At 45.7% G+C, this 12504-nt stretch overlaps 2 protein-coding genes across 6 annotated transcripts; both read left to right on the forward strand.

The window, feature by feature from the left end:
- Positions 1-2901: 2901 nt before the first annotated feature.
- LOC107275547 (putative F-box/FBD/LRR-repeat protein At4g03220) lies at positions 2902-5538 on the forward strand. Its single transcript, XM_066306217.1, has 4 exons — positions 2902-3347; positions 3402-3999; positions 4781-4954; positions 5176-5538. Exons 1-4 carry the CDS (start codon positions 2902-2904, stop codon positions 5536-5538), a joined length of 1581 nt encoding a protein of 526 aa, XP_066162314.1.
- Positions 5539-8223: 2685 nt separating this feature from the next.
- On the forward strand, positions 8224-12396 carry LOC4352385 (putative receptor protein kinase ZmPK1). 5 transcript variants are annotated; one of them, XM_066306599.1, is made up of 3 exons: positions 8224-8470; positions 8908-9055; positions 9192-12396. In XM_066306599.1, exon 3 carries the CDS (start codon positions 9721-9723, stop codon positions 12193-12195), a length of 2475 nt encoding a protein of 824 aa, XP_066162696.1. In that variant the 5' UTR covers positions 8224-8470; positions 8908-9055; positions 9192-9720; the 3' UTR covers positions 12196-12396. The 5 variants fall into 5 exon arrangements, with proteins under 5 accessions (XP_066162696.1, XP_015618250.1, XP_015618251.1 ...); XM_015762764.3 differs by having other exon boundaries at positions 8224-8466; XM_015762765.3 differs by lacking the exon at positions 8908-9055.
- The last annotated feature ends 108 nt before the right edge of the window (positions 12397-12504 follow it).

Below are 12504 nucleotides of genomic sequence, written 5' to 3' on the forward strand. Positions count from 1 at the left end.
GTACTACATGATGAGATGGTTTGACATTACTTTTTCCAAAGAATTTGGAGGACTGGGTTTTACAAAAACTAGGAAGATGAACACTACTTTGCTTGCTAAATGGATTGTAAAAGTGAAATTAGCTGATAAGAGTTTGTGTATTGAACTTTTCAGGAAAATAATACCTACAAGATGGTGTTGTCTTTCTATGCAGGGAGAGTGGGGTATCACAATTTTGGAGAGTGATCCTAAATACCACGAGGTGGCTAAGAATGGACTCGGAGTGACATTAGGTGAGATGGAACCATGGTTTTAAATCTACTACTATAGCTGCTGCTATCTCTGGCTATAGCTATTTGAGAATGGATCTAGCTATTTGCTCTCATGGAGAACAATTTAACCGTTATAGTTGTCTGAGAAGACCAACCGCTAAATGTCTTAGCCTGCTATTAAAAACACTAGATGGAACTGCCCTCTTAAGACCAAATTTCTCTTGCTCTTTCAGATTAATAACCAGCAAGAGATAATTATGGCTGAGGTGTTAACAAAAGGCAGTAGGGCTTTATCTTTTAGAAGGTCTTTTGGGCCACAAGAGGTGGAAGAATGTGAAGAAATCAGGTTGATCATAGAAAAACTCCCTCATCTCAAGAACCTGACATCTTAATTTGGGGTTTGGAGAGAAACAAGAGATTTAATTCCCAATCCTTGTATAGAGCTTTGACTTTTAGAGGGATACGAGACACTTGGACATGAGTTTATTTTGGGAGGCCTCCTGCCCAATGAAAATTAAACATTTTATTTGGCTAGGAAAAAGGGATAAGATTCAATCTGCTGAACAGCTCAAAAAGAAAGTGTGGGAAGGGTCTGAATTCTGTCAACTATGTGGGTCATCTTTGGAAACTTCTAATCAGATTCTCTTTTAACTGCCGCATTGCTACTTTTGTCTGGTGTATCTGTAGAGATTCTGTAGAGATGCTTTGAGTTAGAACAACATCCCGAGGAGTTCTGAAGATTTCTTTAGGCTGGTGGTAACTGGTAACTAGAGTTGGCATAAAAAATGTTAGGGTGAAATTAGCTTTACTAGCTGCTGTTTGTAGAAACTTGTGGCTTACTATAGAAACAACATGATCTTTACAGACAAACTTGTTTACATTCCTCTTCTTCTGCAGTGGACTCCTCTGCTTCGCCACGAAGAGAAGGAGATGGAGTTGCTGGTGATGAGAGTGGGTGTTGGGTGAATCAAAGTGACACCCAAGGCGACAAGCTCCGCCTCTGATTAATTGATGACAACAATGGGGAGAGGAAGGTATTACTTCTTAGAAATTATATGTTATAATTACTGATTATTGCAAAGCGTTTTCTTATGGAAGGAGTGTATAGTATCTTTGGAGTTGAGTAATTAGATTCATCAAAATGATAACTAAGCTGTTAATCCTAGCTCCCTTTAATTGAGGTATAATTTCTCCTAAAATTAAACACCGAGACCAAACTAATCAAAAGAACGAGATATATGATGATATACAATAGGAGATGTTCCAACTCAATAATACTTGTATCAACAATTAACAAGAAGAAAAACAGTAAGGATGTGTGCACAATTTGATCTCACTACTAAAAAACCATTTTTACACCCCTCTTTTACTTTTACAGTCGGCATAAAACTAAACACCTCACCTAGAAAAATACACCTAGTTCACCTGGCTACAGACCATCTGTGAGTCTAGGGCAAAGGCCGGCAAAGGCAAGGGGTGTAGGTCTATAGCTCTAGGTGGCGGGACCTCGGTCCCCTATGCCAAGGTGGTGGCGACGGACAGGGTCAAACGAAAGGGGATGGGGGCGTTTAGGACCGGCCTCAGGATGGGAACATCGGTGGTGGGCCGGCCACTATACCGCTAGATCTGGTGATAGTTGACCTTAGGACCGACAAATTTGCCACCGAGGGCCTCGGTGGCGACGTCCTTGGCAAATGGATCAATGATGACGGTGCAGGGACGGTCGGCAGGGGAATCGGCTAGTAGTGAGTGACACAAGGATCCAGTTCCACTAGTGATTTCCTTTTTGTCAGATACACATTAATAGAAGAAGAAACCACTAGTGAATTTTAGAATATTCTGAATTTCTGGATTTTTTTTAAAGGAGGCTTGGAAAGAATATCATTTGCATTTTCCAAAGGGCTCCTTTAGATCGTAGGAATGAAAAAAAAATAAAGGAATATGAAAACACATGATTACGATAGGAATTTCAGCTGCCAAACAGAGTATTGCAAAACATAGGAAAAATATAGGAATTGCCGTTTAATTGGAAAAAAAACATAACAATCGGATGAAAAAGATAGACTCAAAGAAAATTTCATGAGAGGTTAGAGTTTTTTCTAAGTTTTCTCAAAAACTCTATAGGATTATCCATTCTATAAGATAATGATTTCTGCTGCTGCATGTGTGTCTTCTCGTATATCCGAAAGTACCCTGCAAATATCCATGCTGCCGCTGCTGCATGTGCAGAACTCATCAAGTCGTCGGCGCTCCAGTCCAGAGGTTCCTGAAGCGGACGTTGTCGTTCACGGTGCAGGGATGAAATTTTCAGTTGGAAATTTTTGAAATTTCGAGAATTTCGCGCCCCTCCGGCAAGCAAGTATTTCGAGCAAAATTTTTGAATTTCTTAAAATATTTGTGAATTTGGTCATAATTTATTCAAACTCAGTATAAATGTGTTAAATTTCAAAAAGTTTGTTTCGAAATTTATCCGGAATGGAAAACCCCTGTCACTGTCACGGAATCGATCGTTGTGTACATGACTACATGAGACACAATACGAATTGCATTAGAATTCAAAACCGAATCCAAATCGGTAACTAAAAACCAAGCTATGTGTATATAAGAGTAATGAGGTCAAATATATAAGCTTCCGAGTACGTTGGTCTCCATGGACTCCAAGAAGATGAACGGGGCGATGACTTCGCCGGCGGTGGCCGCCGTCGATCTGATCAGCGGCCTCAGCGACGACGTGCTCCTGCTCATCCTCGGCTTCTTGCCGGCGGCGAGTGACGTGGCGCGGACATCCGTGCTGTCGACGCGGTGGCGCCACCTCTGGGCGCTCTCCCCGGCGCTCCGGTTCGCCGTCGGGCCGCTGTCCGACGCCGACGTCGCCGCCGCACGCCGGCTCGTCCCGGCCGTCGAATCCGTCCTCGCGCGGCGCGACGCCGGCGGCGGCGCCGACGCCGACGTGAAGGACCTGGAGATCTCCTTCCCGCACGACCGCGCCGCCGCGGACGACATCATCACGCCGGCGCGCGTCGCCGCGTGGCTCCGCTTCGCCGAGCGCCGCGTCACGGGGGCGTTCACGCTCGAGCTGCCATTCGAGCTGGACATGTTCGGGCGGAGCCGGAGGCTCCTCCCCCACGCCGAGCTCCCGCGCTCGGCTAGGTTCACGGCGATGCGCCTCGCGCTCGGCGGCGCGGACCTCGCGGTCCCCCCGGCCATCGCCGCCGCGCGCGCCGCCGCGTTCCCGGCTCTCACCGACGTCCACCTCAGCCACGCGCGCCTCGACGTCGGCGCCCGGGGCGACGACCTCCGCCTCTGCAACCTCCTCTCGTCGTCGTGCTGCCCCCGGCTGCGGCGGCTGCGGCTCAGCCACGTCGGCGGCCTGCCCACGCTGCGCCTCGACGCCGCCGCGACGCTCGAGGAGCTCCACCTCCGCCACCTCACCGGCACGTGGTGCCTGCAGGTGGACGCGCCGGGCCTCCGGTCGTTCGCCGTCGAGGAGACGCGCCTCTACTTCGGCCCGGAGCCGGAGGCGACGACGAGGATCGCCGCGCCGAGGCTGGACGCGCTGACGTACAGGTACAGCGACCCCGGCGGCGAGACCAACCTGCGGTTCAACGGCGGCCGCGTCGAGGAGCTCCGCCTCGCGTCGCACGCCGTCCATGGCGGCACCAACAACGCGGTGGCCGCGTGGTTTCTGCGGCAATGCGCCGCCGCCGCCGATCGGCTCGACGTCGAACTGACAGTGCCAGTGGGCAAGGTAAGGTGCTCTACAGCCTCTACTGCTCTCAGGGTTTGAATTCTTGACATGCCTGTTTTTGTCGCCGGGCCCCCCGAAACAACCAAAATCACCGGAATTTCGGTATTTCTAGGCCGAAATTATTTCAAATTTTAACGAATTTTGAATAAATTTGAATAAAATTTGACCTAATTCACAAAAAAATCAAAAAGAAAACGAAAATTTCGGGCGAGATTTGTCCTTGTGGGGGGGGTGAAATTAGAACCAACTCAACCCAATAAAAATCAAAGAATTCGAATTTATGTCAATGTTCGTCCAAATTCAAATTCTGGTGGAACTTCACTCAACATCCAATTTTCGCTGAAATTCAGATCAGGTTTCATGAAGTTCATGTTAACTCAATACTTTGTCTAGGCCAATAAAATATTGCTATAGAATTTCAGAACCTTGTACATATATACCTTTGCCCAAATTGTATAACATGCAAGTACTATACTCTACCATGTGTACTCTCTCCATTCTGAAATAAATGCACTCCTCTAATTTAAATATTATCAGAAAATTAGCGTAGGAGGTTTCCGATGTATTCTATTTTCCTTTAAAACTTGCATATCAAACTCGATTTCTTAAAATGAAAAGGAAATCGACACAGGAGAAACTTGTCCTTTTTTATATTAATTCATACTTAGTAAACCATAAGTAGTGGACAAATTACTGCTATGCTTTTGTGGTTTACAACATTTACCATTGCATTGAACTTATAGCTAGGAATATCTAATAGTTGTGATCATTTTTTTTTCAGCTGATCATAGATCATGAAGATATAATGAAAGATATACCAGAACTTCTCAACGTTACCGACTTAAGAATAAATGTGGAGGCATCAATGAGTCCACATAGAGCTGGGGCCAGCCTAGCCAAGCTCATTGCAAAGTGTTGCAAAGCTGAATGTCTCTCTATTAATATCAGCGACCAGGTATAATTCGCTTGGAATTTCTAAACCCAAAATTGGTATTATAGCATCAAAGTTCTTGTTTGCATCGATTTTTTTTTATTTTGGTACAATTTTAACAGCATTAAAAGCTATCTCCATTCCATCCAAATTTATGTTACTGGCAACTATTAAGTCAACACGCAAATGTTGATGAAACTATTATCTGACATTCTGACCTAGATTAGTGCTGATCTAATTTGCAGGGACGTAATCAGTGTGTGAATTCTATGTGTATCTGTGACCAACCAGAGGGTTGGGAGAAGGAAACGATCTCTCTTGAGTGCCTTCGAATTGTGGAGATCAGTAGCTTCCTACCTTGCAAGGACCAGATACGTCTCATGCATCTGCTACTAGCAAGTGCGCCGGTGCTGGAGAGGATGACCGTAACAATCTACAAGCAATATGAAGACGCCAAGGATTTGGATCTTGGAATCCTCGGTTTTAGGGGGAGATGGTCATATTCTGGCCCAGAATATCATCGCTCTGGTTTTAGTGTTCGTTATGAGTGGACGCCGAGCAAGAGGAGGAAAGTGGTCGAGATGAACCAGGAGGAGGGGAAGCTTTGAAAGACATGGTTCCTTGTAAATTGTAGTTTTTGTTGTTGAGTGAAGCAAATGTACTATTTTTGAAGGGTGATTTTACCGTTTCTAAGAAGGTAACAGAAGGTTACTATTGTGAAATTTTAATGTTTAATAAAATGTACTATTCTACCGTTTATTGTAAAATTTAGTACCTTAAGGTAAAATTTTGGTACCTACAAATACTTTATTCTGATTTTGTTGTTTTTAATCAAATTGTAATTTTGTAATTCACAGTTATTTGTCGTGCAAACTCTATATATAATAACGGGCTATAGCTTTTCTGAAGTAAATGCCATAATAAATTCCATTATTTTGAAAAGATTAAGTCTAAACATAAACAACACAGATGTTAATGAAACTACGAGGGGAAAGGAAGAGAGAGGAAGGATGGTGTAGGAGGCGTCGTCATCCTGAAATTCTTAATCATATAAACCTATACTAGTCATCTATCCTCGGTTTTAGGGAAAGATGGTCATATAAACCTATTCAAGTCATTGCCAAGTTCTCTGCGCTCTCTGGTGTTTCCACTAGACCTACATGTTATAAACTACGAGTGACAAATTTTTAATTGTCACATCTTAAAGGTGACGAATATGCCCCCATTCTCTTCTCTCCAAGGGAAAGGAAGTAGTAACGGGGAAAACTGATTAGAACCCCTATTTAGTTCAAGTTGCGCTTCATATTCCCTTTCATTCCCACAGCTAGTGGCCGTTGCCGGCGAGGTCGCCATAGAGACCTCCTCTTTCTCCTCCTCCTCTTCCACCTTCCCTGACTGGGAGATGCTCGATCGCTCCGTGTTCTGCAGGGAGGACGACTCCTTCCCTTGCGACGACCCGACCACGGCGCGCGGCACCAACTCCAGGGGCCACGCCGTCTGCGTCTGCTTCCGCCTCCATGTATCGCCGTGGCCGTCCAAGATCCACATGGAGTGGCCCGCCGGCATAGGGGATTACGATTGGGTATGCGTCATTGCAGGCACCACAACGTCATGCTCCTCCAGATGGGCTACCTCACCACCACCTCCGGCTCCATGATGCTCAACTACTTCCTCTACCGAAGAGGCGGCTACCACCGACCATCGTTGTATCGGCTGCCCCCTCTCGCCGGCACCTTTGCCGACCTCGAGGCTAGGGCTGCCGCCTCACAGAGCAAAACATGCGCAAGCTAGATTGCCTGGACTTGGGCATCCTGCGCCGCAGCAATGAGTTGAGGCAGGAGCTCGCCATAGTTGAACTTGAAATGATTAGGTCTGAACAGCCTAAGCTCTGTGTCTGGCGCAGCGAGTGGTGGGAGTTAAAGTGGCCACCAATCTTCCCCGTGGGCGGAGGCAATCTGGATGTGGACAAGCTCACCTGGAACTGGGATACTGACACGGTCATAGCCTTTGGGAACTACCTGTGCTTTGTTGATTACTGCAATGGTGTCCTATTCTGTGACGCATTCGACGACAACCCAAAACTACTATACCTTGAATTCCTTTGCAAGATCCCTGGCCTTGATCGCTTTTACCATGGCAGAGCATGGTCAGATGTATACCAGAACGTTGGTGTAACTAACAACCATGAAATTTTTATGCATTGTTCGTGATGATGGCCAGGTCAATGAAGAGCTTGCACCCTCCTTTGGTTTCACAGTGAGTTGTTGGATCTTGAGGATGGGAGAAGGTGATGGGAGGATGACCTGGGTGGAAGAAAACAAGATCAGACCTGATGAGATCTGGGGTTTATGAGTTTAAAAAACACTCCCCTGCAACATGCAATACCTTGCGGTACCCTTTGCTAAGCTTGGATATGGCTAGCATTGTTTACTTTGTGTTGAAACAGAAAGGGGAGAAAGATAGGGGCTACCATTATGATGATACATGGATTGTTGCCATTGATATGAGTTGCAAGATTGTGGGCGTGACCTTTAGATACATCGAGGCGGTAGAGAAATCCACTCTTGAGGTCACTCGATGTATCGAGCACAAGTACTGGTACTTCGAGCCTTTTCTTCATGTTGAGTTTCCAGCATATTTCCACCTTGATGATAGGTAATTGAATATGATGCAACTTGCTCTGTACATGTGTAATGTCTACTTTTAGTAAAATCAGTAATTCAATACTATAATATAATCTCCCATGTCTTTTAATCTACAGACCCTATCAACAAACTCAATACCCTCTCCTCGCACCATCAATCTTGCCATAAAACCACCTTCCATGATTATAACTGGTAGTCTAGTAGACAATCACATGTAGGACTGGTCACTGTGCATATCTGTCCATTTGAGCACCAACAATCAATCTTCCGCACTATCAGTCTCTAACACACTTATAAAAGCCCACTAGCAAGCAGCATGGTCTCTTATATTATGTTACTTTATCATTTTTAACAATTAACTTGCATATGTAATAACTTTTTGAGCAAAGTGTATGTACATTTGTATCTATAATATAGTTCATAAAAGATCGGTCGAGACGATTAGGCATTTTAACTTGGCCCAATGAAAAAGAGAATCTCTAGTCTATACCTATATCTATGCTCATTCCAAAGCCAGCATGCAGATTTGCGAGAAGAACTAATTTAACATGGTCTATTTTCGAAATAAGTTTTTGAAAAGAACCAATTTGTAAAAACAAAACGGTGGTTACTGTCTAGTGTCTACTGCTTCTCTCCTCTCCCCTCTTTGACCCCCCCTCTCTCTCTCTGTCTCACCGGCCGTCCCGAAGCTGGGCGCCGTGGGCTGGAGAAGCTTCGTTCGCCGCAGGGTTTGCCAAGATGCTGCGCTGTCCGAGCTGCCATTTCTGGTTTGTTTGGTGGTTTGGATTCTGCAGGTTGAAGGGTCTTGGATCTGGGCATCTGGCGCTAGCTTACCATCCGGGGATGCTTTCTTGGGAGATTCGAGAGCCCTTCAACGTCTTCGCGAGATCCGTGAGTTAGTCCTTCTTTCCGGTCCTTTTTGCCCAGTCTGGGGTGAAAATAACGAACAGATCAAGCAAAGTTGCTGCTTAATTACAGACAAATAGAAGCTAAGAAACTGAAGTTTCAGCTGATTGTGTGTCGTTTTGTAGAAAAAAAAACCCCTTTTGCTAATGATGGAGGGCTGAACAGTAGTTGGCAAACGGTCAAAGGATGCAAGATCTGGTCTTGCAGTAGATGTGATCATGTGATGAGTATTAGTGTAACTATTAACACATTTTTAGTCAATAATGAGTGACATGAGATGCAAGAATGTGATATTAGTATATTACTACTAGCACTTCTTTATTGTAAACTTGAGCACGGTTTCTTTTTTTTTTGTTGGGTGGCATTTTAGTATGTTTCTTTTGCTAATATCTCACTCATTCTAGCATTCGTTTTCTACAAATATAGGGGATGGAGTGATGGACCATCTAGTGCAGTAATGCAGATTTATGCTCTAAACGATTTATTCAACAATAGCATGCAGATATCGCTGTCCACTTCCAACCTTTCGTTCTGTATGTTAGCCATCAATCTTTAATGTTTGTCTGTTAAGCAGGTTTGTTCTCTTCGTCAATTTATTCTTCTGAGTTGCTAACATGTAACCATTCCAACTTGAAAAACACCCCCACAAGAAACTTCAGTGCATTTCCTGTGAAGATGTGAATAAAGTCACCCTTATCTATTGCCTGCAGATCAGATGGGCTGTACGAAATGGACAGGAGAGATAGGGACAATTTCACTGATTGCGAGGTCTGCCCAAGTCCACGTTCATTGATTGGTTAACTGGCTGTTTAGCTTACTGAAGACTTGACTGTGAATCATGGAAGACCATGTCTTCCACCAATTAGTTTTCGAATAGTGCATTGCTTGGCTCAAATACACAACACTCTGTTGAGCCTTGTGCAACCCAAGTTATCTTGGCTCGGGACAGAAGCAAGTTCAGCAACATGAGGCATCTTCCTTCTTGCAGGTTCATCACCTATAAGGAACTTCGGTACATTCCGTGTAAAGATGTGAATAAAGTCACCCTTATCACCTGCAGATCAGATGGACTGTGATAGCGAATTAGGAACAGGAGAGAAAGGGACAGATGCAAAGGCTGATCGATGGGAAAGTCAGTTTCATTGACTGGAGGTCTGTATAAGACATAAGTCCACTTGCATTGTTTGTCATTTGGCTGTTTAGCACTACTTTAGCTTACTAAAGACTTGACCACAAGCCATGGAACACCAAATGTTCCACCAATCATTTTTTTTAAATAGTGCATTGCATGGTCCAAAAGCCTCAAATACACAACACTCTGTTGAGCCTTGTGCAATGCAAGTTATCTTGGCCCGGGGCAGAAGCAAGTTCAGCAACATGAGGCATCTTCCTTTCTGCAGGTTCATCACTTTGTCTGTCATCTTCTTGCTTAGCATCCCTTTGCTTGTTGCATCCGTTCCTCAGGACATTCTTTCTCCTGGATCTTCCATCCCCGTGGAGGACAACTCTAACATGTTGGTCTCCCCCAACGGATTGTTTTCGTGCGGCTTTTACGAGGTCGGTGCCAATGCTTTCATCTTTGCTGTCTGGGTAAACCAATCGATTGGTAAAACAGTTGTCTGGACAGCCGATCGAGATGTGCCAGTGAATGGCAGAGGATCAAGGATTGAGCTGAGGGATGGCAACATGGTGCTGCTGGACTTCAACAGCAGGTTAGTTTGGAGTACGGGCACAACCTCTGGCCAAGTGCGTAGCGCAAAACTTCTTGACACGGGCAACCTCGTCCTGTTGGGTCATGACGGCAGCCGCATATGGCAGAGCTTTGATTCACCTACTGACACTCTTCTGCCGACCCAGCCAATCGCTGCTAATTTGAAGCTGGTATCAGGAAAGTACATGCTTTCTGTTGATAATAATGGTAGTCTTGCTCTCACATATGATACACCGGAAGGCCATAGCAAGTACTGGCCAAGAAATATAAATGCGACACCATTTAGTGGAGACCAACCTCAAGGTCTTGATATGCTTGGTTGCATCTCTGCAGGCAACCATATCAGGTATTGTGCATCTGATCTAGGTTATGGAGTTTTACGGAGGCTGACTCTTGACCACGATGGCAATCTTCGGCTCTATAGCTTGCTTGAGGCTGATGGCCATTGGAAGATTTCATGGATTGCTCTTGCAGATTCTTGTCAAGTGCATGGAGTGTGTGGAAACAATGGTATATGTAGGAATCTAATGAATCCCATTTGTGCTTGTCCTCCAGGGTTTGTGTTTGCAGATGTATCTGATTTGAGTAAAGGTTGCAAGCCCACTTTCAATATCAGTTGCGACAAGGTGGCACAGGCGTATTTTGTGGAAATTGAGAAGATGAGTGTTTGGGGTTATAACTCCAATTACACAGCATCAACAGCATTCGATGTTTGCAGGAAAAGTTGTTTGGATGATCTGCATTGCGAAGCTTTTTCTTACCAGTACGGTTTGGGAGGATGTACACTGAAGAGTTCACTCTACACTGGGGGATTTACTCCCTCCGAGATCTCAATAACATGCATGAAACTTACTGCTGATGCGGCTGTGCAGAACAGTATCGATTATAAACCACACGGTCCGTATCTTTCTTGTCAGGGCAGGGGTTTTTCTACATCTGCTGATACCAAGGCCTTCCAATGGAACTACTTGTACATGCCTATTGGATCTATTTTTGCAGTTGAAGCCATTCTATTCCCGCTCGCCTGGTGTTTTCTGCGCAAGAGGAAACAGGACTCTATCTCGAGAAATGACGGGTTTGCTCTGATTCGCGACCATTTCAGGAAGTTCACCTTGAAGGAGCTGGTAGCTGCCACCGCAAAGTTCAAGCATGAGATTGGAAGAGGCGGTTCCGGGGTCGTTTACGAGGGTATCTTGGATGATGGGAAGAAGATAGCAGTGAAGAAGCTACAAGACATGGTGCAGGGGGAGCTGGATTTCCAGTCCGAGCTGAGCGTCATCGGTAGGATCTACCACATGAATCTCGTCAGGATGTGGGGATTCTGCTCGGAGTGCGGGCACAAGCTCCTCGTCTTCGAGTACGTCGAGAACGGGTCACTGGCCAAGCTGCTGTTCGACACGGCGAGCACCACCGGAGCAAGGCTCCGGTGGGAGCAGAGGCTCCGTGTTGCGCTCGGCGTGGCGAGAGGGCTGGCCTACCTTCACCATGAGTGCCTGGAGTGGGTGATCCACTGCGACGTGAAGCCGGAGAACATCCTCCTCGACGAGGAGCTGGAGCCCAGGCTGGCGGACTTTGGGCTCGCCAAGCTCCTCAACAGAGGGAAGGATGTGCAGATGCTGTCGCGCGTACAGGGGACCAGGGGCTACATTGCGCCGGAGTGGGCGTCCAATCTCCCCATCACGGGCAAGGTCGATGTGTACAGCTTCGGCGTGGTGCTCCTGGAGATTGTGAGGGGGCTCCGGGTGTCGGATTGGACCGTCGTCGACGGAGAAGAAGAGGAGGTGGAGATGGTTTTCAGGACAACTGTCGCGGTGCTGAAAGAGAGGTTGAGAGGCGAAGATCGTTCATGGCTCCCGGGGTTTGTCGACCCGAGGCTGGACGGCAACTTCTGCCGGTTGCAAGCGGCGGCAATGGTGGAGCTCGCCGTCGCCTGCGTCGAGGAGGAGAGGAGCAGAAGACCCAACATGAAGCTTGTAGTGGAAAAGCTCCTTAATTTCTTGTGATAATTTCTTATGATCCTGGCAATCCATAGTGGTGAGTGTCTGAGCGGTGAACGGTGACACTTCTGTTAAATCCAAAAAAAAGTGGTGACACATCTGCCATGAAAATATGCCTGTGTAGATGTTTTCATCAAGCTATCTTGTGTTCAATAGCTCTGATCTCATTATATAATTCATGAAAAGAATGGTGTTTGATTATTATTATATACTCCCTCCGTTTCGAAATGTTTGACACCGTTGACTTTTTAGCACATGTTTGACCGTTCGTCTTATTCAAAAACTTTTGTAAAATATGTAAAATTATATACCTAC

This window comes from Oryza sativa, chromosome 12, assembly GCF_034140825.1.
Source record: "Oryza sativa Japonica Group chromosome 12, ASM3414082v1".
In the NCBI taxonomy this organism is placed as follows: domain Eukaryota; kingdom Viridiplantae; phylum Streptophyta; class Magnoliopsida; order Poales; family Poaceae; genus Oryza; species Oryza sativa.